The 23,475-nt window shown below is 39.5% G+C and overlaps 1 protein-coding gene across 2 annotated transcripts in view; it reads left to right on the plus strand.

Annotated features, from left to right (window-relative positions):
* Positions 1-3,004: 3,004 nt before the first annotated feature.
* Positions 3,005-23,475, plus strand: part of MFSD14A (major facilitator superfamily domain containing 14A) — a 42,178-nt gene continuing 21,707 nt past the window's right edge. Inside the window, exons 1-3 of one of the 2 annotated variants that reach the window (XM_059138079.1) lie at positions 3,099-3,231; positions 4,712-4,864; positions 16,787-16,882. Coding sequence is in view for 1 of the 2 variants with exons in the window: in XM_059138078.1 (XP_058994061.1) it covers positions 3,148-3,231; positions 16,787-16,882 (180 nt within the window). In the remaining variant the exon portion in view is untranslated. Of the gene's footprint in view, positions 3,232-4,711; positions 4,865-16,786; positions 16,883-23,475 lie in introns of both variants that reach the window. The other variant, XM_059138078.1, reaches the window with a different exon arrangement.

Here is a 23,475-nt window from a genome sequence, read left to right on the forward strand (position 1 = left end):
GATTAAGAGTCACTTATGGTTTGTCTCCCTCCCAATACCATCTTGTTTCATTTATTCTCCTACCCACTTAAGCCCCCATGTTGCATCACCACTTCCTCATATCAGGGAGATCATATGATAGTTGTCTTTCTCTGCTAAATGGTGCATTTTGAGGTTTGGGTTCTGTGATACAATCTTAGTTTCTTTAGTAATATTTAGCTTCAGCCACTTGCTCTTCTCTCTAAGGGATCCCTGTATTTTCCGGGTGCCTCATTAAGTGTTCTTATGAACTTTCCACCTTGGTTCTTACCTGTTATCAAGACTGAGTTTTGGCCTTCTCATTATTTTGGGGGACTCTCAGTATCCTTCAGAATCACTGCCTTTTGCTTATGCCGGCCAGTGCTAGTTTCTGTTGACTGTAACCAAAGAATCCTAATTGACATACTAACCACTCAATGTAAAGTTTGTGAATATTCACAACCCTAAATCATATACAAAGCCACAAATACATACACAGCAGGTCTGTTAGAACAGGACTTCTCTCTCTTGTTTACTATTGCACTCTTATAGCTCAAAGCCTGGGACATTCTGGACATTCAGTGTGTTAAATTTCTCTTTATTACATTATTTCCAATAGCACTTGCCACAATCTGAAATTATCTTCCCTTTATGTTTGTTTCATAAGTTTGTCCCCCAGTATAATTAAGCTTCATGAAGATAAATATGATTTCATGTATGAATGTATCCTGAGTGTCTAGTAAACCATTGACAAACACAGGTACTCAAAAATATTTTTTGACTAATAATCAGTTCTTTGGGATGGTAAAATTGGTATAGCTCAATGAAGTATCCTCCTGAGGGGCTATGAAAAGTTAGAGTAACCACATAATAAATTATCTTAACCAGCCCTCTACATTCATCCAAAACAAGCTCCTAAGAATTTAGTTATGAAATCTTGTCATGACCTTCTCTAAGGAGCTTCAGGTTGGGGCTCAATTAAATGTTTCAGCAAGAGAATATTTTTTAACAGATGATGAGGGGAGCCTGGCTGGCTCAGATGGTAGGGTATGCTATGCTTGATCTTCAGTTCAAGCCCCACCTTTATAAACAAATGATGAGTTTACTTGTTGATGGGAAAATGTAACTTCAACTATCCATCAAGCTAAAACACCTTTGTTTTCCTTTTTTTTTTTAAGATTTTATTTATTAATATTTAACAGATCACAAGTAGGCAGAGAGGCAGGCAGATGGGGTGGAGGAAGCAGGCTCCCCGCTGAGCAGAGAGCCTGATGAGGGACTCATGGTCCCAGGACCCTGAGATCATGACCTGAGCAGAAGGCAGAGGCTTAACCCACTGAGCCACCCAGGTGCCCCTGTTTTCCATTTCTAGTCAAATGTTCTTCTATATAGAAATAGAAGGAACAGAAAATTCAAATTTATCTTTTAATATTTTATTTTTAAATAATCTCAAACTTACATAAGAGTTGCAACAATAGGAGCACCTGGGTGGCTCAGCTGGTTATGTGCCTCAACTCTTGATCTCAGTTCAGGTCTTGATCTTAGGGTCCTGAGTTTGTGCCCCACAGGGAGCCTACTTTTTTAAAAAAAAAGTTGCAACAATAGTACAAACAACACATCCCCTTTACCCTGTGTGTTAGCTATCTACAGTTATATTATACATTACCCCAAAACAGTGCCTTAAAATAAGTACTTTTTACCTTACAGTTTCTGAGAGAGAACCCAGAGTGGCTAATCAAGGTGGTCCTAGCTCACGATTTCCTCATATTGGAGTCAGGAGGTTAGCAGGTGTTGCAGTCAGCTAAAGGTTTAACCAGCACTGGACGATCTGCTTCCAAGGTTACTCACTTACCTGTTGGTAGGAGGCCTCAGTTCCTGGACACACAGAGACCTGGCTGTAGGCTGCTTGAGTGTCATAACATGGCAGCTGGCTTCCCCAGACTTGAGCCCAGAATGAATAGAAAGGACCTCGCAGGGAGATGCATGCCTTTTATGACTTACCTGCTTAAGTCACTGCGGTCAGTTCTGCTGTATCTCTTAGAAAAGAGTCACTCAGGCCAGTCCCACACCGAAGGGGAGAATGAGACCCCATCTCTTCCAAAGTATATCACTGAATTTGTGAAAATATCTTAAAATCACCATATTCAAAAAAACCCCCACTATTTTTAACAACTTGTTTGTCACTCTTACTCCCCGCCCCCCACATATACAAACATGTTCTCTCCTATTTGAGAGCAGGTAGCATACATCACATACCTTCACTCCTTGAGATTTCAGTGTATTAAGAAAAGGGATATTCTCTTAGTACAGTTATCAAAATCAGACTTAACATGGTGTTCATCTGTAGTCCGTATTTCACTTGTGTGAACTGTCATTTCTAGAATTTTACCCCCATTAAGTTGGTTTTTAAGCAATACAGTAAAACAAGTAGTGGGTTACAGAGCGCAACATAGGTTACGTACGTTTTTATTGGCAGGAAATAAAAGGTCCTGGGACTGGAGGCTGCTGGAAACACACACTCTAGTTGAGCCCGGAGCCGGGGGTGAGGGTGTGAGCGGGGGTGAGGGTAGGAAGGGCTGAGCGCGAAGACAAAATACTGTTTCTGAAAAATCAGTTTATCCTTACCCACTATTTCTGGAAAAAGATTTCAACTGATCCCTTCGGTTCCCGTCTTGATTAGAACGCAGAGATAGCGGTAATAGTTGAGGGGGGGCTGGTCAGATTGCCAGGGCAACCATTTATCCGCCGTATTTCCACGAGCAGGTAACTTTTGGAAACATATTTCTTTATCAATGAAGGAATGAAGGGTCCCTACCGCCCAGGGCTGTTGTGAGGACTAAGCGAGCCGAGGAACAGGAAAAGCACAACGGTGCACCAGCCGCGAGCCTAGTGGTTTCCCCCTGGGTTTCCCTCCCCGCCCGGAGAAGGCCGAGGAACCGAGGGGGCGGGGCGGTGTCACGTGGGCGGGGCGGGGCGGGCTCCTCCGCGGATCGCACGATGTGACGCGCCGCCGGAGGCAGGCCGGGCCCTCAAGATGGCGGCGGGCGCCCCGAGCGGCTCGGCCCGGCAGTAGTGGCGGGACGGCACTCGCCGCTGGGGCCGGCCGCCCCGGGAGTGGCTGCAGCAGCGCCAGGAATCGAGGATGGTAAAATGACCCAGGGGAAGAAGAAGAAACGGGCCGCGAACCGCAGTATCATGCTGGCTAAGAAGATCATCATTAAGGACGGAGGCACGGTGAGCTGGGGTACCGCGCCGGGGAGCGTCCCTCGGGGCCCCCATCCGAGCTCTGCCCCCAGCGCCGCCGCCACCAGCCGCCCGAGCGTCCCCGCCCTCCCCCACCCCGTCGGTGGTGCTAGTGTCTGAGCCTCCTGGGCCTTCTTGTTTCTGCTCCCTCGTCCCGGACTGCGGCCTCCGGGGCCCGTCCTCCTGGGGAAGCCGCTCGCCTCTCCCGCACCTGCCGCCCTCTCTATCGGCGGCCCCTGGAGGCCCTGCGGCCTCGATCCCCACGTGCGCCTCCGCCGCGGGCTGGAAATGACGCCCGGCTCTCCGCCGGCCGGCCCCTCGCGTCGCCCGGGTGGTGCTGGTCCCGCCGCGCCCCTCGGCCCCGCCGCTTCGCCTTCGGCCCTGCGCCGCCTCCGCCGCGGCCCTTTCGAAGATGCTGGGAGCAGTCCCTGGCCTCCCATATGCTGCTAACCCGGTGGCATCTGGCGTGGCGACCCCGCTGGGGCCCCTCAGTGCCTTCACTTTCTTCTTCCACCTCCTTCTGGGTCAGTGCTCGTAGCTCCTTCCCGTGGGGTAAACACTGTCAGAAGGTGGGCTTTCCTCTTGACTTCGCGGAGTCAGAAGCGTGACGGAGGACACCAGGGGCCTAGACTTAAATCCGCTGGTTTCCAAAGAACTGTAACCAAGTAACCCCCCTCTTGTTTTAAACTCACTTTGTTTATTTATAAAATAAAAGACCAAATAGAGTTATCATGGCCTGAGGATTAGAAGACACTTTGAAAGGAAGACAGAGGGCAAGAAAAAATTGTGCTTTTTAGAAACAGTTGTCATCACAATAAACTTTATGCAGTGTGCTGTAGTTAACCAGCAGGGGACGTAGGATTTTTAATTGAAAATTTAACTCGCCTGTACTTTTTTATGCTGAAATTTCTCCGTTGCTACTCTCCAGTCTTTGTTGCATTCTTTGACATTATGTTCTGAAATAGAATGCAGAGGTAAAATACGTGTTACACTTTCTTGAGAAGTGTGCAGAAACGATTCCTCTTATTTCATCCTTATATTTATTCATATGTATATATATATTTGGATATTTGGAGCCCGGTTCAGCAGCTTGCATAGTGCTAAATATGCACGATAATTAGGCCACCACCGAGGATTTGCAGAATCCATTTGAAATAAATGACTTTTTTTTTTTTGGACATTTCAGAATAGGGGTCCAATCCATATGCTAAAATTTAGAAAGCTTGGGACATGTGCAGCAATTTCAGAATATACTTTTAGCTAAGTGTAAAATTAATTAGATGTTATAGCTTTGACATGTAGTGAAAAAAGAAACTTCAGGTCCTTAGATCTTTTTGTTGTACTTGAATAATTAGAACATTATTTTGATTAAATCATTTGTGAATAGTCAGGCCCTTTTGATGAAGTTGGTTAGAACTATGTGGGGAGAGAAATAGCATGAACGAATACTGGTTGTTTTTGTTAACCATAGGGACTTGATATTTTAACTTCTATATAAAATCTACAAAATAGAAGCAACAAAGGATTGTATTATATAAAAGCAAGTGATTTTTAAGATCCATATTCTCTGCAAAAGATTAAGAGTGGAGTTCTGATCAGGAAACACACCTTCCTTTTTCTTAAGGTAAAGTTCAGTTTTGTTACCTCTTTGGAGTTTCGTTTGATTCACTTTACAGCAGATGCTTTCATTCCAAATCCTGTGAGATTTGGAAGAGATTTTTGTTTTATCTTATTTGTTAAAGTTGTGAATTCGTGGCTTGTTTTTGGAAGCAAAATACAATTTTACACAAACGTCAGTAAGTTTTTAAGAGGGCACATTGAATAAATGGAAGGTTTTCTTGAGAACTATGGACATGTGGGTATAATTACTTATCATCTTTATACACTTATGTTGCACTTTCCATTCTAAAAGCATTGGACACCTCCTTAGAATACAATATTTGTTTATGTATCTTTGAATCTTATAGGGCCTAATATGGATTCAGAGTGATAAAAACACACTTTAAGTTCTTAAAGAAAAAAGTATGTGCTAGCACATACTTTTGAATTTTTTGTGGTCATTGCATGTATTCCTATATTGATTTTATACGCACACATACACATGGGATATTTATATTTTCAGAATAGTCAGGGTAATTTTTTACAGTGTTTGTATTTTAAGCTACTCTAGCTGTAAATGAAGAAAGTATATTATAGTTGTAGAAATTTTAAAATGGCACTCCCTTTTCTGCTTCTCTACTTGTAATTGGTCAGACTGCCCTTATAAACATTTTTTAAGAAAGGGAATAAAATTGCTGATTGGTATTTTGCGTGCGTGTGTGTGTGTGTGTGTGTGTATGTGTGTGCCACTGGTAGGTGGATTCATTCTGTCAGGTGTCTGAGGCTGTATCATCATACTTCACAGTCTCTGAACAGTATTTTGGATCCTTGGCCAATGATACTGACCTGTCCTCTCTTGTTTTCTTCCTAGTGTTCAACAGTTAGTAAAATCATTTTGCCTCATCTTTCTGCTAAATTATTTGCTTCGTCTTTCTGCTAATGATGTCTTTGTAAGCCTTATTAGCCAATTTTCATATTTATAACCAAAACTAATAATGAGTTAATGACTTTTCAACAGATTTGTTGCCATTTTTGACAGTTGAAGAAGTGAACCCTTCTAAATGAACCAGGTTAATCATAATTTACTAAACGCTTTTCTTGAAATTGTATTTGAATATGCTCTGAAACCAGGGTGAGCCTAGTAAATTGCCAATTTGATTCATACACAGTTAAGGGAAATTACATTAAGGTGTGTGATTCTGTATCAGGAGTTTTTTGTTTTTGTTTTTAAGATTTTATTGATTTGACGGAGAGAGACACAGCAAGAGATGAATTGCAAGCAGGGGGAATGGGAGAGGGAGAAGCAGGCTTCCCGCTGAGCAGGACTGGATCCCAGGACCCTGGGATCATGACCTGTTCGATCCCAGGACCTGAGCCGAAGGTAGACACCCAACAACTGAGCCACCTAGATGCCCCATATATCAGGAGTTTTTAACTTGGGTGTGTACCCCCTGAAGTTGTTTGCAGAATTTTCTTTGACTCTCCATTTTTCAAGAGAGATTCCCAAAAGAGTCCATACCTTCTCATAACTATAGAAGAGTTTTACAGATTAAATTCAGTAGGTATATATTTATACCTATATACCGTTTTTGTATACCATTTTACTGTATACCATTTTACCGATGAAAGTAATTGTAATATTATTGGTGGATTTACTTTCTGAAGCATCCTTATATGGAAATACAGTTTTTGTTACAAAAAAAAATTTTTTTTTTTTTAGATTTTATTTATTTATTTATTTGACAGTCAGAGACCACAAGTAGGCAGAGAGGCGGGGGGTGGTGTGGGTGGGGGGGAAGCAGGCTCTCTGCTGAGCAGAGAGCCAGATGCGGGCTGGATCCCAGGACCCTGGGATCACGACCCAAGTGGAAGGCAGAGGCCTTAACCCACTGAGCCACCCAGGTGTCCCTTTTGTTACAAATTTTAATGAGTGTGACATATTTATGTATTATTCAGTGCAGACCATTTAAGTTGGTTGAATTAAAAGTGCATTCTAGGGGCGCCTGGGTGGCTCAGTGGGTTAAAGCCTCTGCCTTCGGCTCAGGTCATGATCCCAGGGTCCTGGGATCGAGCCCCACATCGGGTTCTCGGCTCAGCGGAGAACCTGCTTCCTCCTCTCTCTCTGCCTGCCTCTCTGCCTACTTGTGATCTCTGTCAAATAAATAAATTTAAAAAAAAAAAAAAGTGCATTCTAACATTTTAGAATACTTCAGTTTTGTTGTTAAATTCTTACCATGTATTTATTAACAGATTGTTTATAAACACTTCTATTAGAGGCTAAGAGCTAAAGAGTTACATAGATGAAGTATTTGTATTGTCAAAAATAGAACTTTTAAATGGTTTTTTGAAGTTTGCTTATTTTTTTAACATGATCTTTTTTTTTTTTTTTTTTAAGATTTTATTTATTTATTTGACAGAGAGAGAGATAACAAGTAGGCAGAGAGTCAGGCAGAGAGAGAGGAGGAAGCGGGCTCCCTGCTGAGCAGAGAGCCCAATGTGGGTCTCCATCCCAGGACCCTGGGACCATGACCTGAGCTGAAGGCAGAGGCTTTAACCCACTAAGCCACCCAGGTGCCCTGTTTTGTTAATACAGTTGTGGGACTGCATCTCTGACAAAGGGAAAAATGTCTAATTTTTTCACAAATAAATTGGTAAAATGACTAAAGATTTGATAGAAAGTCCAGCGTGTGTGAATTGCGTTGTTGAAAACATAAAACATAAAATTGGTATTTGCAAAATGAAATATACCCAGAGAAGCAAAGCACCAGATTTTTATTCCTTGTATCTTTGAGTTTAAGTATGTAAATAGGAGTCTGCAACCATTTCAAAAGTCTGGACCCAAGCTCTGATCCTTTGCTTCCTTCACCTACAAAGATGGCTGAGGCAGTTGCAGGATAGCCCTTAGTCCCCTGAGAGCTGCTAACTGTCTAACTGTGAGGGGGGCGACAGTGCCTTCAAAGCACAAGTGTTTTCTGAAGTCAGTAGCCCATGCCCAGAAACATCAGGATAAATATACTATCTTTGGTAAACTTGTGTCAGACAGTACCATGAATGACTTATCTCCTTCCCTCCATGGTATGGTTCAACATTTGCTTTGGTTAGTATGTTTGGGGATAAATTAGTAAGCAGATTTTTTAGATTATATATCCTGTTCGTCCTAAGTATAAAGTCCTGCTTCCCAATAATCATAGCACCTGCAGAAATTCACTATTAGTTGAACTGTAGCTCATTTACAGCTACCAAAGTTTGAAGTTGAAAAAGAATAGCTTGGGGATGCCTGGGTGGCTCAGTGTGTTAAGCCGCTGCCTTCGGCTCAGGTCATGATCTCAGGGTCCTGGGATCGAGTCCCACATCGGGCTCTCTGCTCAGCAGGGAGCCTGCTTCCCTCTCTCTCTCTCTCTGCCTGCCTCTCCGACTACTTGTGATTTCTCTCTGTCAAATAAATAAATAGAATCTTTAAAAAAAAAAAGAAAGAAAGAAAAAGAATAGCTTGTTCCAGGTAGTATTCTGACAGGTATTTATGATGTCAGTTTTTCTATTATTTAAAAGCTCAAGTTGTCTTTTAGCATTATTTTGACTTAGAAGTGTCAAAGTAACATTCCACAGTTGCAGCCAGAGTATATTAAGATCCCTGAAACAGTTTTATCTCTCTGAGGGCCAGATATAATAGCTTATTCTAAATAATAGGTCTTGGGACATCTGGGTGGCTCAGTCAGTTAAGCGCCTGCTTTTGTTTCAGGACATGATCCCAGGGTTCTGGGACTGAGTTCTGCATCGAGTTCCTTGCTTAGTGGGTAATGTGCTTCTCCCTCTCCCTCTGCTTGCAGCTCCCTCTGCTTGTGCGCTCTCTCTCTCTCTGACAAATAAATAAAAATCTTTACAAGGTAAATAAATAATGGGTCTACTTTATCAATAATATATAAAATATTATGAATTCTACCACATAAGATACTTTCTCTTCTTAGGGAGTCTTTTTATAAAATAAGGGGTGGTACGTAATAATTCATTTAGCTGTATAAATTGACTAATTAGAGATCATACCAAGTTTAGGCTCCGTCCTAGGTGTTGATGATAGTTAGATGTTTGTGTTGTTGGTGGTTTTTTATTTTTGATTTTATTTTTCATTGTTAGTTCAGTTTGTAGTCATTTGAACCATGTAACCCATTAAAGATGTTCATGGGGATAAGCATTTAATTGAATGATGGCTTAACTTGATTTAGTGGTTACATCTTTTCCTCCTAAGAATGGAGGGGATGTGATGGGCAGTAATGTTGTTTAATCTTTTGAAAATACCACAAAATGGGGATCCTGGCTGGCTCATTTGGTGGAGTGTGCAGTTCTTGATTTTAGGGTTGTAAGTTTGAACCTCATCTTGGGTGTAGAGATTATTTAAAAATAAATCTTAAAAAAAAAATTTACCACAAGGTAATACAATCTTAAGTTCTATTTTTTTTGTTTGTTTTGTTATTTAAGAGTAAAACTTGATCTCTTCATATTTTTGTTAAATATGTTTACGAAGTAGTTCTAATTTCTATTTAGGACCAATCTAACTAATATCTCACTTCTGTGATAAAACAGATATTAAATATCTGTCTTTAAAATTGATCCATAGCATATAAATAGAATCTAAAGCCTCACTGCAAATTAAACCAAAATGGCTTAATTAATATAATAGTGTTAAAAAATGTTTATGGTGATTCATACTTCCAGGAAACTGAGGACTGGTTTTGTTTTCTTTTTGTTCCATGGAGGTAATATTTCTTGCTTTGCTTGATTAAAATCGGAGTAATTAAGGAAAGCACCACTTGACTTTGTGAGAAAAGAAACATGATACCAGATACCAGCAATAAAGTTTTATATTCCCTCTAGTTATGCCATAATGTGTCAGAATCCCATGAAAGCAGCTTTGTAGTTAACAGTACTTTTTTTTTTAATGTTCTTCTATGAAAAACTACAATTCTTAGATGCCTGTAACTAAGCATCTTTTTTTTTTTAGGTGTGTAAGACTTTTACATTATCTTATTTTAGCTTAGTTGTGTATTGTTCCAAGAAAAATTCAGTGTTTCTTTCTGAATCTATATTTTACTCTCATTTTTTATTGATAACTTGTCAAAATTAAATGCTCCCTTATACTGTATTTTAGTTCTTACCATGTTTTTTATTTTTCCCTTTATTTTGAAAATCTTCAAAACTACAGAAAAGTTGCAAAAATAGCATAATGAGTATTCATTTGCTCATCCCGTAGATTCACAATCACAAATGAACATTTTGTCACATTTTTTTTCTCTATACATCCTCCTATTTTTTCTGAACCATTAGAGAATTAGTTGTAGACATCAAGACACTTTACCCCTAAAACAATAAGATTGTATCACCTAAGATAAAGGATATTCTCCCACATAACTACAATATTATCACCACATTCAGAAAATTTAACATTTATATAATACTATTAGATAATATATTGGCAATAGTCACATTTCTCTAATTGTCCCAATAATCTCTCTTATAATTGTCTTTGTTTTTGGATACAGAATTTAACCATTCATTTAGTTGCCATGACTCTTCAGTCTAGAATAATTTTTTTGTTTTTTATTATATCAATAATTTTTAATAGTCTAGGCCAGTTGTTTTGAAGAATGAGTCTCAGTTTAGCTCATTCTCATTGTTTACTCACATGATAAATTCTGTTTAATAAATGGGATTATAATGCCCAGTTATAGGTAGAATTACTTTTTGTCTCCTGGCCAACAGTCTATATAAGACCCTGGTTCACTGATAAGTATACAACATAAGTTATTAAAGCCAACATTCTGCATAATAACTGCTGGATTCATAAACCCATATTGATTAGGCAATCATAGACTTACAATTTGGGAGCTAGACAAGGATTTAGCTAAGAGATTAATTACCTCTTATTGCTGAGAGAGGTAGACTAACTTAATTTCCCTAGCAGCTTAGTAATCGCATGATTAGGAGTATCAATCAATCCATGGTCACTATACTAGGTTCTATACCATGGTTCTATACTAGGCATTGTGCTACACGCTGAATACTAAAATGGAAAAAATGTAGATCCCTACATTTAAGAGTTAACAGTCTATGGCAACATATCAGTGTAACTTAACCACTGCAACTAGCATAACTCCAGACTTGGGCTCTGGAGTTTCCTGGATAGATTCCATTCCATCTCTTATTTGCTGCATTAGACTATAAAATGGAGATAATAATGTCCAGTTGAAAAGGTTGTTAGGAAGAGAAATAAGATTTTGAATGTAAACGATTATGTTTTCAATATTCATTTCATTATTATTTTAATCTAGTGTATGTGTAAATGTTAAATCCATGTTAAATCCATGTGATAGCTACACAGTAGCCAATAGTGGGATATTAAATCATAGAGGAGGATCTTAATAGGAGACGTTGCTAGCTTAATTAACGAATAAAGATACTGCCCTTTTAATAATATTTAAATACAGTAATTATACTGAATATCTAAAGTGATAGAAGGGACTTAAAGAGTAATTCATTTACTTTCTACAAACATTCATTAAACACCTTTGTGCTATGCATGTACCAGATGCTCCAGATCAAAGAATAATAAAGCATTGGGCCTGTCTGAGAGAGCATGAGCTTAAAAAAGGAAAATTTAGGATAAAATGAAAGAAGTACTTTACATAGCGAAATATAAATTTGTGGAAGATATCTTGTTTTATAGCCTAGAAGAGTAAGTAAGTACAAAAACCTAGATGATGAAACCATATTCTGTTTCCAGTGGAAACAGATTTGGAAAATGAGAAATTAGATGGGAGGGTGGAGGTGAGGTTAAAGGATATTGTACCTGACTTTGGAAGTTGAAGTTAGAGGTGACTGTCATGAAACCATATCTCTTTAAGAGAGAAATTACTCAGGGGAGCCTGGGTGGCTCAGTGGGTTAAGCCTCTGCCTCTGGCTCAGGTCATGATACTGGGGTCCTGGGATCGAACCCCACATCAGGCTCTCTACTCAGCGGGGAGCCTGCTTCCCCCTCTCTTTCTGCCTACTTGTGATCTCTTTTTCTGTGTCAAATAAATAAATAAAATCTTTAAAAAAGAGAGAAATTACTCAGCTGAATCGAAGACTTTTGATATAGTAATTATTATGGTTATAGGTATCATATCTTGGCATTTGGGGTTGAGTTGGGGTAGTTCATGTTCAGATTTTTTTTTTTTTAATTTTCCACATTGTACCTCTTTGAATTCTCTTGAACCCCCTCAGATGCCATCTGTTGATATAATCTCATTATCCGAATTCTCTACTCTTAATGCTGTAAACTACTCACAGTGTCAAAAATCTGTACCTACTTGTCTATGAACCTTCCCCTGGTCTTTCTGCCCAGGCCATGATCCTGGTATTCATTCCCTAATTGTCCTAGGATTTTGCTAGTGGATAGGTATTCCTTTAAAACCACTAGACCTTGAGTCAAAAGTCCTACCTAGAGGTATTTGTTATTTTAAATCAGTAAAATATTTTTAAGATTTGTCAATTTTATTAAGATCTTGTATTTTTTATTATTATTATTATTATTATTATTATTATATTTATTTAGGAGGCTCCACTCCCAGCATGGAGCCCAAAGCAGACTTGAACTCAGAATTGAGCTGAGGGGCGCCTGAGTGGCTCAGTGGGTTAAGCCTCTGCCATCAGCTCAGGTCATGATCTCAGGGTCCTGGGATTGACCCCCACATCAGGCTCTCTGCTCAGCAGGGAGACTGCTTCCCCCTCCACCTCTGCCTGTCTTTCTGCCTACTTGTGATCTCTCTCTCTCTCTCTCTCAAATAAATAAAATCTTTAAAAAAACAAAAAGAGTCGGTCACTAAACAGACTGAGCCACTCAGACACCTCCCAAGATCTTGTATTACTTTTAAATTTATTGAAAACAAAAGAGATGAATATAGACACAATACAGCTCTCAAAATTACCAATACTTTAGGATAAGCAAATATGCCTATCTCTCCCCCACCACCCCATCCCTTGCTTTAAAAATATGAACCTAAGGGTGCCTAGATGGCTCAGTCAGTTGAGCATCCAACTCTTGGTTTCAGGCTCTGGTCATGATCTCATGGGTTGTGGGATGAAGCCCCAAGTTGGGCTTCCCTTGGGGTGCTCTGCTCACACACTTGCATATGTGTGTGTGTGTGTGTGTGTGTGTGTGTGTGTGCTCTCTCGCTCATAAATCTTAAAATACACACACACACACATTTTCTTCCTAGTTCTGGGAAATGAGAGAGAATAGCTCAGAAGGGGCAGTATATCTAACTATCTTTTTCCATTCTAGTTTCTAGTTTTTCTCTTAAATAAGCAAAACATTCCTTGTATGTCAAGTAAGAGTATGCTTATTAGAAAAGATTTAGAAAATTCAGAACAACATCATCACTTTACATCCCTTAAAATTGCTACCTAATTAACACTGAGGTGAGTTTTTGTTTTGTTTTTCAGAGTTGAAATTATTTGACACTTACAATTTTATATCTTCCTGCTTTTATTTTTTTTAAACTTAACATTTCCATAAGGATTTTCACATATCATTAAAGATGATCCATAAACAGGGGCACCTGGGTGGTTCAGTCGTTGAGCATCTGCCTTCGGCTCAGGTCATGATCCCAGGGTGTTGGGATCGAGCCCCTCATCGGGCTCTCTGCTCAGCAGGGAGCCTGCTTCCCCTATTCTCTCTCTCTCTGCCTGCCTCTCTGCCTACTTGTGATCTCTGTCAAATAAATAAATAAAATCTTTAAAACAAAAAGATGATCCATAAACAATTTTTGACTGCATATTCTGTCTGATTTAGGTTTCCATAATTAGATTTCCATATATCCTACTATAAATGATGCTGCCGTGAACATCTTTTTTTTTTTTTTTTTTTTTTGCCATGAACGTCTTCATGCTAGAGCTTTTTCTGAATGTTTGATTATTTTCATAGGATAGAATGTTATTAGCTTTTTTTTTTTTTAAGATTTTTTTTTTTTTTTTTACTTAAAGAGAGCGAAGGTGAGCACAAGCAGGGAGAGAGCAGCAGGCAGCAGGATAAGTAGGCTTCCCACTGAGCAGGGAGCTCCATGCAGTGCTCAATCCCAGGACGCAGGGGTCAGGAACTGAGCTGAAGGCAGACACTTAGCCAGTGGACACACCCAGGCATCCCTGTTATTAGCTATTTTTAAAACCAATTTTATCTGTTTTATTTTTATGGTGTCTTAGTACTTTTGAATTGGTTTTTGTGAATGCTTTATCTAGATATTAATCATTATTTCTTCCATTTGGTCCTCAGTTTGTCGTCTTCATATTCAGTTGTGCATGTTTTTCTCAAACTAGGATGCCTAAAATGGATTAATCTTGGGGTGCCTAGGTGGCTTGGTCGGTTAGTGTCTGCCTTTGGCTCAGGTCATGATCCCGGGGTCCTTCCTGGGATTGAGCCCCACATTGAGCTCCCTGCTCAGTGGAGAGCCTCCTTCTCCCTCTTCTGCTTCCCCTGCTTGTGCGCTCTTTCTCTCTCTCTGTCAAATAAAATCTTGAAATAATGAATCTTTTGTTCTTTCTTCTTTCCTCACAGTATGGCTGACTAAAACCACAGAAGTCTTATCTTTTCATCTTTGATTTTCCCTTATTTGTCCTCTGCTACATCTTGCCAGTCATTGAGTCCTTTTGATTCAACCTCTTAAGTGTTTTTTGCATTCTATTCACTTTCTCTAATCCTACTACCACTATCTTATTATAGTTACTGTTACCTCTCCCCTGTTGTTTCTTCAGTAGCCTGCCTCTGGTCTTCCTCCCTCCCTTTCAAAGTCTTTGACACCCTGCAGTGAAAGTTACTGTTCCAAAAAGTCCTATGATGTGATGTTAACTCTGGCTTGAAATGTTTCGGTTACCCTGCTGCCTGCAAGTTAAAGGTCTGCATGTGACTTTTCAAGTCACCTTTTCAGTTTCATTTCTCCTCACCTTGCAACTTCTTTTACCTCTTCTCCTTAGACATCAGGTACTGAAAGAAGCTGTGATGTTTCCTGTCTTCTGGACTTTGCGTATGCTGTTCCCTTTACCTCAGACACTCTTGACCATCATTACCCTCCACTGACATCCTGCCCCCCCAAACACACATACGCACCTGACAATCCCTACATCTTTCCCACTGTGCTTCCAGGTCTCAGATAATACTGCCTACCTCCCTACGAAGTCTTCGCTGACATTCTCCTCAACCAACTGAGTGCTCTTCACTGAAACAGTCACTTTTAACATCATTTTCTTCCAGGTTTTTTGCTGTGTGTATGTTTATCCATATTGTTCTGTAATTATCTTTTTATCAGCACTTCCCAAATAGTTTTACAAGGAACTCAAATGGCCATGAGATACTGCCAGTTCTATGAAAGAAGGATTCCATCAAGTTTGGAATCCAGTGCATACTGTATCTTCTTGGAAATTCATAATGTAAATTAGCATGTGAAAGGTCCTGAGACATTCTACTAAGCATTTCACTGAGGACTGACTATATGCAGTGGTGAACAACAGCTTGGACCTTACTAAATCCTAGGGTTGTGTTTTGACCTTTTCTTAAATTAACTTTACTTGCTCTGTTTGGAACTGGGCATCACCCCTTCCTAAAACTGATCCTTTGTCATTTGTAACACTGTATTCTCTTAAGTGTCCTGGTATTTCTCTGACTTTTTCCTTTATTTTTGTCGTGGTTCATTTTCCTCTGCCCACTAAATGTTGGTGTTTCTTAGAGTCTGATCTTAGCCCACTTCTCTTTTCTCACTTCCTCTTCTCCCTGTAATCTCACCCACTCTGGTGGTTTCAGACATCATCATGCTAACTCATTGTTTTAGTGCATCCTCAAAAGATGATAGAAATGTTTCAAGTACAAGGGGCAGTGTCTTAGTACATGAAGTAAATCCAAGCCTCTTGGGGAAAAAAGAGCTGTGACGCTACCAGCTTCCACTAGTAGACAACCAAGCTAAAAGTTTGAAGTTGTTCTTCACTCTCCCTCCCAGATTTCTCAAGTGCTGCCACTTTCACATCCTCTGTACTTATTTCCATTACCTCCCCTCCAGTGTCCTTGCCACTCCTCATTTTATGCCCTCATCATTTCTTCTTGAAACTGATTGAAATAGCCTTCTTTTACATGCAGTTTGCTCCCTGGTTTCCAGCTTTAGGAAATCATCATGGTGTACTAAAGAAATGCAGGTCTCATCACACCATTCTCTTGCTTGAAACCCTTTAGGGGTTCTTTGTGCCTCTGGAGTAATGATGAGAAACTCCTTAACAAAGCTTAGAAGCTGCCTCTTCTGCCTTCCTCTCTTTACTCCATGATTATTCCTTTATTCTCATCAGTCTTCAGCTGTCATGGCACTTCTCTGTTTCATTATGGCTTTCTCGTGCTCGCTTTAGCAGCACATACACATTATGGCTTTCTCTGGTAAGATTGTCCATACTACCTCCTTTTCTTGTCATACTCTTTCCTTGCTTCCTTACTTCTATGTATCTCTTTTATTGCATTTGCACATAAGCAGATGATGTAGAATGAGGTTTTTTTCCTCTCTGGCCTGTGAGTTCCTTGAGATCAGGGAATATGTTTTAATGGTTTTTATAATCTTGCACCTCTGGTGCATAGTAGGTGCTCTGTAAATGTTTGTTGAATGAATGAGATCTTGAATAAATTCATACCCAGCCGTGGTCCTTTAATCTCCCTCTGGGAAGTCTGATATTCCCGTCCAAATCCTAGACTCTGTGTTACTGTTGCGCACCGTGCTTACGTGATGGCCAGGGACACATGTGCTTACCTTGAGGATAGGGACAGCAAGTTATTCAGACGTTTCACATAGTGCCAGTACATGTATGATCCCAGTAAATATTGACTGTTGCCGTAATTGTTAGTCATTCTGGAATGCACTGTTAACTTCTTTAAAATCTGTTTTTATAGCCTCAAGGAATAGGTTCTCCTAGTGTCTACCATGCGGTTATCGTCATCTTTTTGGAGTTTTTTGCTTGGGGATTATTGACAGCACCCACCTTGGTGGTAAGTAATCTTTTAATTTATTTATTATGGACTTAAATCTCTTTTTGTTCAGTTTCAGGGGGGTGGGAAAGGTGGTCCTTTTTTTTTTTTTACCTTTCCATGGTGAATTCTTACACCAATATTATCAGCTCTTCAGTACTGTATTTTACTGGTTTAGTTGTCTTTTCCAACCTTTAATTCTCCCTTACTTTGTGGGGAGGGCTTGGCTGGGTGAGATTCTTCTTGTGAATACTGCCCTTGGGTAAGCAGGGGCTCATTCCCCACTCTGGATAGGGTAGAAGGGATTCTTAAACTGAGAGGCTTAGGAAAAATGTTATCTATGACCTGAATTACTCAGCATTCTTATTTTGAGATTCATTCATGCAGCTGCATTTTCCAAATGCAAGTTTCTCTTAGGTTAGGGCAAGTCTCGAGAGCTAACCTTTTTACAACCCTAAGCTGATTTTGCCCAAATATCCCAAGGTTTAGAACCTTAGAAAAGACGTCCCTGCTAGTCCAAACAATTCAGGTGATAACTAGTTTTCTCCTTTTGATGTAGATCAGGGGAATGGAATAAAGGAGGAGTTATGGAAGTAATACCTTGAAAGGTGTAATTAGGATAAATGTATAGCTTACCAAATCTAACAGAATTTTAAAGTGATATGCTTCCTTATATTTTTTGAGATTGTTTGTTACACAGGAAAGGTTTTCACAAAAACTTTTATAAATAAATTATATGATCATATAAGTATGTTCTAAAAAAGAAAGAAAATTTCCATTCCGTGTATCTCCATATTATATGGCTACATAATCATTACTGGAGCTACATAAAATATGGATGTTTAATAGTTGTTTTGAATATATAGGGCATATTCATCAGTACTGTTAAAACGCAATTCAGGGGGCACATGGGTGGGTCAGTGGGTTAAGCCTCTGCCTTCGGCTCAGGTCATGATCTCAGGGTCCTGGGATCGAGCCCCTTATCAGTCTCTCTGCTCAGCAGAGAGCCTTCTTCCCCCCTCACTCTGCCTGCCTACTTGTGATCCCTGTCTGTTTCTGTCAAATAAACAGAATCTTTAAAAAAACAAACAAACCCAAAAACACAATCCATAAGAACGGGAAATCTCAAGTAAACATAGTTTCTTCTATAAATAAGTCCTGCATTGCAAGTTAGAATAGTTCCCTGAATAGTAGCAGTTCCCTGACATGTAATTGTAAGAATGCTGATTTGAGTTTGTTTTCATTGAGATCTTTTACTTTTTAAGAAGGATTTACTTGGGGGCACCTGGGTGGCTTGATTGGTTAAGTGACTGCCTTTGGCTTAAGTCGTGATCTCAGGATTCTGGGATTGAGCCCCACGTCGGGCTTCCTGCTTTTCCTCTCCTGCTCCCCGTGCTTGTGCTCGCGCGGGCTCTCTCTCAAATAAATAAATAAATAAAATCTTCACCAAAAAAAAAAAAAAGGATTTACTTGTAATAGGTCATCAATTGTACATTAATAGATTTTCAAAATAATTGAACTATGGACTTTTAAAATACCCGAACTTTTTTTATTTAATAATTTCTGATGGGAGTCCTTCAAAAATTAATTTATACATTTCCTGCCTTCATAATCCATGCCATACTCTGATTTGGAATTTCATCAGGTGATGCAAAGTTCATTATGACATTTGTAACTTCATTATATTGTAATAACCTGATGTCATGGGTTACTGAGGTGCTGTGATAACTATGTGGTCTCACACTTATATTCGCTTCCCTCATGTTCCAGTGGTTTTTTTAATAGTCTGCTACCAGTTTAACATATAAATCTATCTGGTGGAGCATCAGTCCTATTTAAAAGCATCAGTCCTAGTTAAAAGTACTTGAGCTTTATGATAGTTAACAGTTCATTTATATTTATATTATGGTGGTTCAGGTACAGTCCTAAGCACTTGAAATGCATTATCACTACTAATCATCTAAGTCCCATTATGGGTGAGGTTTTAGCCTGATAATACAGACGAGAAAATTAAGGTTTAGAAAAATTAAGCAGCTTATTTGCAGCTACTATGATAGTAAACTGCAGAGTTGGTATTTGAAATTAGGCTTGCTTTGTTCCAGTGCTAAGCCTAGGGGAAGGCTGGGAGTAAGTGGTTCAGACCTGTGATTTAGGTAGTTAAGATTATTAGCAGTTTGAAGGGTAGCTAAGTAGAGAGATTAAAATGTTTTGGGTAGTTGTTTGTGAGCCATCAAAAAAACTTTTTGTGATATTTCCATAATTTATCAACAGGATTTAAAGTATATATAGCAGTTTTTAAAATTTTCCTCTATTATATATTCTTTAGGTCTGGTTTTTGTCTAACTTTGATATTTTTTTTCCTAATTGGACAAAAGGAGACTGTCTTCTTTAAGAACAGGAAAGAGTCCAGTTATTTAGACGTAAAGGCTTGTTTTTTAGTTCATTTATTGTAGCTAACTTTGTGCTTAGTAAAAATGTTAGCTAAAAAATGGGTAGTGCTTTTGATTTGTTTTTTCTTTTCTTTTTTTTTTCTTTATAAAATGTTGAATTGCATTCTGATCAGGAAAATGAAAGTTGCTAATTTGGGAGGACTTAATGATTTTATTTATTTTATTTTTTGCCAGCATGATTCTATTTTTTGTAATAATATCTATAATATTGCCAATTATTTGATATATAGCAAGAATTTATTCACCATGGTTGTTAAAACAGTATTCTTAATTCCCGTATTTGACCTTTATATCTGAATTTTTATTTTTATTTTATTTTTTTAATATTTTATTTATTTTACAAGTAGGCAGAGAGGCAGGCAGAGAGCGAGAGCAAGAGAGAGAGAGAGAGGAGGAAGCAGGCTACCCGCTGAGCAGAGAGCCCGATGCGGGACTCGATCCCACGACCCTGAGATCATGACCTGAGCTGAAGGCAGAGGCTTTATCCCACTGAGCCACCCAGGTGCCCTATATCTGAATTTTTAAATGGTGAAATGGAGTTGGAAGAATTGGGAAGAATTGGAAGAATTAGGAAGAATTAGGAAGAATTGTCTGTAATACTATCATAGTCCTTACTCTTTATCTTTTCCCAATTTTACTTCATTAACAATTTTAAAGTCAAGCATCCTCAGAAAAAAATTTATATATTAATGAATATTAGGCTCAGAATTTTATTTGTGTAGTTCTTTTCTTATCTGTAATGTATGCATATTTTTAAATAATTGCAGTTTTTGTGTTCTACATTTTTCTTTGTGTGATGGGGAGATCCAGGTGGGGATAGAGTGGGACAGACCTAGGCAAAACAAGGATTGAGCTGTCCTGATTAGATTGTATCTAAATGCTGAGATTTGTTATATTGCAGATTCTTTCAGGTACTGCAGCCTGCAGGCATTGGAATAGCAAGAATCTTTGAAATATCTCTAAAGAAAATTGTGTGTGGAAGCACATGTATATATAATTATTTTCTCTATATAATATCTTACTTTTGTTGGGTCTCCAATGTTGGGTCCCCCAATAATAGGCTCATGGTCAAAGGAGCAAGACTGATACAAAGCGAAGATCAAGCAAAGCTTTATTTCGAGCCAAGCATCAAGAATCAAACCGACCAACCAGTCGGGACCGCCCCTTACAGAGAGAGCGACCCCTCCCTGCCTCACAGACTAACTTTTCTAGAGCAAAGGCCATGTGGTTGGGCCTGGCCACACACAGGTGGCCAATGAGATTGTAACACACAGAGAAAGCTACACAGTCATGCTAAGTCACTCACGGGTGGCCAACTGAATTACAATTTACCCTATAGTAGACATTTGAACTAGCCTATCTCCTTGGTCAGAATTGGCACCCAAAAGGCAGGGCCCACACTCCTTGGTAGCTAGGGAGACAATATCCGGGCTCTACTGATTGGGTGTCTCCACCTGACCCAACTCATCCCTGCATTCGGGCTGTCATTTCCACCTGACCTGACCCACCCTTGTATTTGGGCTTTGTTACCTGGGACTGGTTTCCCCGGACTTGCTTTTAAGTAAGTGCCCCTGGGGATGGTGGGGGGCAGGGTAAATTTAAGTTTTACTGCATAAACAACAAAATGGCTGTTCAACCGAGGTGGGGCCCCTCTGGCTAAATAGGCCCTTACACTTTTTTTTAATAATTAGAGATGCAGTGTATGCTTGTTGTAAAACATAAAGCAATATAGAATTGTGTAAGGACAGAAAAATCCCCTGCAATCCTACCTTCCCCTCCAGTCAAGCATCAGCAGTTTGATAAGAGATCTTGGCTTCAGGGTAAACTTTACCTTTCTTGTTAGGACAAATCAGCCAACCAGAGATGAACATTTTCAGCAGTTAAAATGTGCATTTGTCACTGATTTTTTTTTTTTTTTTCTTACTAGAAGTGAATATTAATGATACTTGGGGCGTTTTATCAAAATATCTGGGCCTTGTACCCTGTCCTGCTGAAGTCAGAATCTTTCAGGGTGAGGCTCAGATGCATATTTTTTAGAAGTGATTCTCATATATCTAGTATATATCACTAATTAAGAACCAATAGATTAATTCAGTGTAGATTTAAAAAGGTTTTGCTCACTTTGAGGCTTTTTGCTTTCAGATTTTTGTTGGTGACTTTCTGGCAATCTTCTTTGTTTTAAACTTTTATGCTCCCTTATTCCCCACCCCCATGTTGGTGTTGGGGACGATTTCAAGGTACAAGAAGGCACCAAATCATAGTACTTCACCCTCTTTCTAAAAGTCAGTTAACTTTAAACATTTTATTTCCATTTTATGTGCTTTGAAATGGATTATAACCTAGAGAGTCATAGCTCTTAACATTTATTTTTTAAAAAGGAAGAATGAAGGGATGCCTGGGTGGCTCAGTTGGTTAAGTGACTGCCTTTGGCTCAGGTCATGATCCTGGAGTCCCAGGATGGAGTCCCCCATCGGGCTCCCTCCTCTGCAGGGAGTATGCTTCGCCCTTCGACCCTCCCACTTCTCATACTCTCTCTCTCAAATAAATAAAATCTTAAAAAAAAAAAAAAAGGAAGAATGAAGATGAAGTTATAATTCAGTTTATTTGTATTTTTTCTTTTAAGATTTTATTTATTTGTTTGACAGACAAGTAGGCAGAGAGAGAGAGAGAGAGAGAGGGAGGAGGAAGCAGGCTCCCTGCGGAGCAGAGAGCCCAGGATCCTGAGATCATGACCTGAGCGGAAGGCAGTGGCTTTAACCCACTGAGCCACCCAGGCACCCCAGTTTATTTGTATTTTAAGTCAGTATCTCTCCATACATAGCTCTCAAAAATTGTAAAGTTTTAGCACTTTAAATTTTTTCTCTTAAGATTTTTGTTTATTTGTCAGAGACCACATAAGCAGTGGGAATGACAGGCAGAGGGAGAAAAAGGCTCCCTGCTGAGCAAGGAGCCCGACATGGGACTCCATCCCAGGACCCTAGTATCATGACCCCAGTTGAATGCTTAACTGCCTGAGCCAGGGAGGCATTCTAGCATTTTAAATTTCAAAGATTTTCTTTGATTTATTCATTTAACAGACAACTAATATTAAGATACATTAATTATAATAAATAGGATTATGATGTTTAGGATTTATTAGCCTTAGTTTTCTTTTTTTAAAAACTGTATTTATTTATTTATTTAGATTTATTAATTTATTTATTTGACAGAGAGAGAGAGATCACAAGTAGGCAGAGAGGCAGGCAGAGAGAGAGAAAGAGGGAAGCAGGCTCCCCGCTGAGCAAAGAGCCCCATGCGGGACTCGATCCCAGGACTCTGAGATCATGACCTGAGCCGAAGGCAGCGGCTTAACCCACTGAGCCACCCAGGCGCCCAAAACTGTATTTATTTATTAGGAGAGAGAGAAAGAACACAAGCAAGAAAGGGGCAGAGGGAGAAGCAGACTCCCTGCCAAGCAAGGAACTAGATTCAGGGGCTCCATCCCAGGACCCCAGGACCATGACCTGAGCTGAAGTCAGACACCAAACCTACTGAGCCACCCAGGAGTGCCTAGCCTTAGTTTTCAAAACCAATGTCAAGTTAAAGAATTCTTTTTAAAAAATTTCATGTGAGGGACGCCTGGGTGGCTCAGTTGGTTGGATGACTGCCTTCGGCTCAGGTCATGATCCCAGAGTCCCAGGATCGAGTCCCGCATCAGGCTCCCAGCTCCATGGGGAGTCTGCTTCGCTCTCTGACCTTCTCCTTGCTCATGCTCTCTCTCACTGTTTCTCTCTCAAATAAATAAATAAAATCTTTAAAAATAATAATAAAATAAATAAAACTAAAAAAAATAAAAAATTTCATGTGATTTCCATTATCTCTGAGTCTTAAACTCATAGAACTTCTAGAACCCTGTGTTCTCTAGAACACAGTGAAAGAACAAAAGTTGTGTTTTAATGTGGAGGACCTGCCCAGGGGAGGATGGTGAAGTCTCCAGCTACAAGGAGATTTACATTCACTACAAAGAATTTTAGACTGCCAAATATTTTTTAAAGACTGAAGTCTAACACTTTGAGAGGCTATATGTTTGGTTCATAGTGGGTATTCAATCAGTGATGATTAATATATTAGATAAAGAGAATAATAGGTTTAAGAATCCATAATGCTAAGAAGTGACTTAACTTT

The sequence above is a fragment of the Mustela lutreola genome, chromosome 10, assembly GCF_030435805.1.
Source record: "Mustela lutreola isolate mMusLut2 chromosome 10, mMusLut2.pri, whole genome shotgun sequence".
NCBI classification, from domain to species: domain Eukaryota; kingdom Metazoa; phylum Chordata; class Mammalia; order Carnivora; family Mustelidae; genus Mustela; species Mustela lutreola.